This window comes from Buceros rhinoceros, unplaced genomic scaffold, assembly GCF_000710305.1.
Source record: "Buceros rhinoceros silvestris isolate BGI_N320 unplaced genomic scaffold, ASM71030v1 scaffold19863, whole genome shotgun sequence".
Classification (NCBI taxonomy): Eukaryota; Metazoa; Chordata; class Aves; order Bucerotiformes; family Bucerotidae; genus Buceros; species Buceros rhinoceros.
In genome coordinates this window covers 4,798-7,206 of record NW_010405598.1, presented here as the reverse complement: position 1 = coordinate 7,206, position 2,409 = coordinate 4,798, and the positions used below count along the sequence as shown (strand labels likewise).

At 43.1% G+C, this 2,409-nt stretch overlaps 1 protein-coding gene across 1 annotated transcript; it reads left to right on the top strand.

Moving 5' to 3' along the window:
* Positions 1–3: 3 nt before the first annotated feature.
* LOC104491390 (DPH3 homolog) lies at positions 4–652 on the top strand (the record flags this gene model as incomplete). The annotated part of the gene is made up of 2 exons (XM_010133805.1): positions 4–111; positions 587–652. Coding segments are annotated over 2 exons (174 nt in total), but the record flags the coding sequence as incomplete, so codon positions are not given.
* Between the last annotated feature and the right edge of the window lie 1,757 nt (positions 653–2,409).

Here is a 2,409-nt window from a genome sequence, read left to right as displayed (position 1 = left end):
GGCCGGTCGGTGACGGCGTTCACGGGGCTTTTGCAGGAGGACCTGGAGAACGGTGAGGATGTGGCCACCTGTCCCAGCTGCTCCCTGATACTGCGCGTCATTTACGACCAGGTGAGTCCGGGAGGACGGCTGTCGGACGCGGTTGCGGCCTGCTTCCCCCGGGGCCGCATCAGCCCAGGCGAGTTTTGGTTTGCCGTCCCCTGAGGAAGGCGCGGTGGCAGCTTTTAAAAGACCCTGCTAAACATGGTCGGGTGAGCTAGTGGCCCTTTGGTTTGTGACCACGACTCCTGGCCTCTTGTCCGTTCCTCTGGTCTCCTGCTGTGTTCGGGCTTTAAAACATGCCTGCTCGGTGCGTGTGGGGTGGAACGTGAACAAAACCATCTCGGTGATGTGTTCGATCTGCACTTCCAGCTACCCTAGTAAGTTTTTCTTACCTAGTAGGCATGTCACGGCTCTCATGTTTTGGAAGACAGACTCGTACCAGTTACACCTCTGCTAAAACCCAAAATGCTTATCTGGTGGTTTTTGAGGGAGAGGAGATCCAAACCTAATGAAAATTAACTGAAACTCTATTTGCTGTCCTTAGGAGCAGTTCATGCGTGATGAAGTCATTGCAGAGCCTTTGACAAACAAGGAGTTGATTAAGTGCTGACAAACATCTTGAACGGTTTCTGCTTTAGACTAAGAAAGTGTGGGGATGGCAGCTGCGGAAAGAGACATGCCCCTCCTGGAAGTGCTCGCTGCTGTGAGATACATGTGCAATAACTGCCAGTCTTCATAATTCTAATGAGAATTTGCTGGGACATCAACGCATGAACGGGTTTTGTTCAAAACAGTTAGACATTTTGTAAAAACTACGTAAGTTGCCCTTTGTATTCCAGAAGACTTAAGAATTATGACTCTAATTGACAGCAAGTCAGTATACAGAAGTGGCGTGCAGAGCTGTGAAATTATAACACTTACCTAGTAGTGGCTTTTTGGGCTTTGTGTGGTGGGTATATACCAGTGTGAAATGGTGTAGGGAGCAGGGGAAATGCTGGGAGACAAAATTTAGAAGTCCGCAGGGCATGATGTCATACAGAATTACAGTTTTGTCACAGCTTGGTTTCACCCAGGACATGGGCTGATGTGCTTCAGCCCATACTGAGTGTGGGGAAAGCATTGGTAAATTGTTTTTACTGCTGTCAGCACAGAGAAGGTGCAGTTGTATTTATATCTGCAGTGGGGACACCACCAGAGTTGGGGCACGTTTGGTTCTTAAATTGCAGTTGCTTTGAAACAGCTTTGGTAGCTGTTACCAAATGACGCTCTGACATTGTAGCAGTTTACTTTGTGGGTTTTGTGTGAACTGAATCAAAAGGAGTCAGACTTTTTTTACCCCTGCAAAGCTAGTAATGTGCAAGTGGACTTGAAGTGGGTTTGTGATTTACACATATTTTCTGAAAAACTTTGTCATTTGACCGTGGCAGCAAATATAAAATGAACTGCAGTTCTTTGTGCTACTTGTAGAAGTAAATTTGCTGGATTTCTCAGTCTTCCTTTGTTAGGTCCTGTCGCTGGATGCGAGATGGACACCTTTCACTTAAATTTTTTAGGGTAGAGAAGAGTTGGAAGAATATACTCTAAAGTACATTGATTCCAAGACTACTTCTTGTGTAACAAACCACTGCATTTAAATAATTATATAAAATTATGGTAATTCGTGTGTGTTAGTAGGATTTGACATCTGTGAAGTTCAATTTGGGGAAAATAATTGTGCAGCATTTATATTATTATTTTCCTTCAGGCACTAAAGATAAGCAAGTCTTACTGAATTCTTGCACTTAACTATTTTCATTCCTGTGGATGTTGAAGATGAATATTCTAATTATTTTTTAAAAAAAGAAAGGGGGGGGGGGCTAAGAGTAAACTACACCCTTCAGTTTTGAATGCAATAAGCACAACCTGCGGTGTTTTCATGCCTGAACCAGAAGGTGGCTCCCATGTTACTCTGATATCTGTACTTCAGAAAACAAAAGAAGCTGTGGTTATGAAGTTTATAATGTGTTTAAAAAAAAAGAAGGGGGGGGGGGGCTAAGAGTAAACTACACCCTTCAGTTTTGAATGCAATAAGCACAACCTGCGGTGTTTTCATGCCTGAACCAGAAGGTGGCTCCCATGTTACTCTGATATCTGTACTTCAGAAAACAAAAGAAGCTGTGGTACTTTGGTTAGCTAGATCTTACAAAATATTTATTTTGAATATTTAAATAAAAATATTCAAGACTCCACCAGTGATTATACTGGGCCATTGCTTATTCTGTTTGTGCACCAGCCACAATGATTTGCAGAGGTGTCGAGTTACTGCTGCGTTAATGATACTGGAATTTCTTCTGGTTAGTTAATAAAAAGTGTTTCAGTCTATCAATA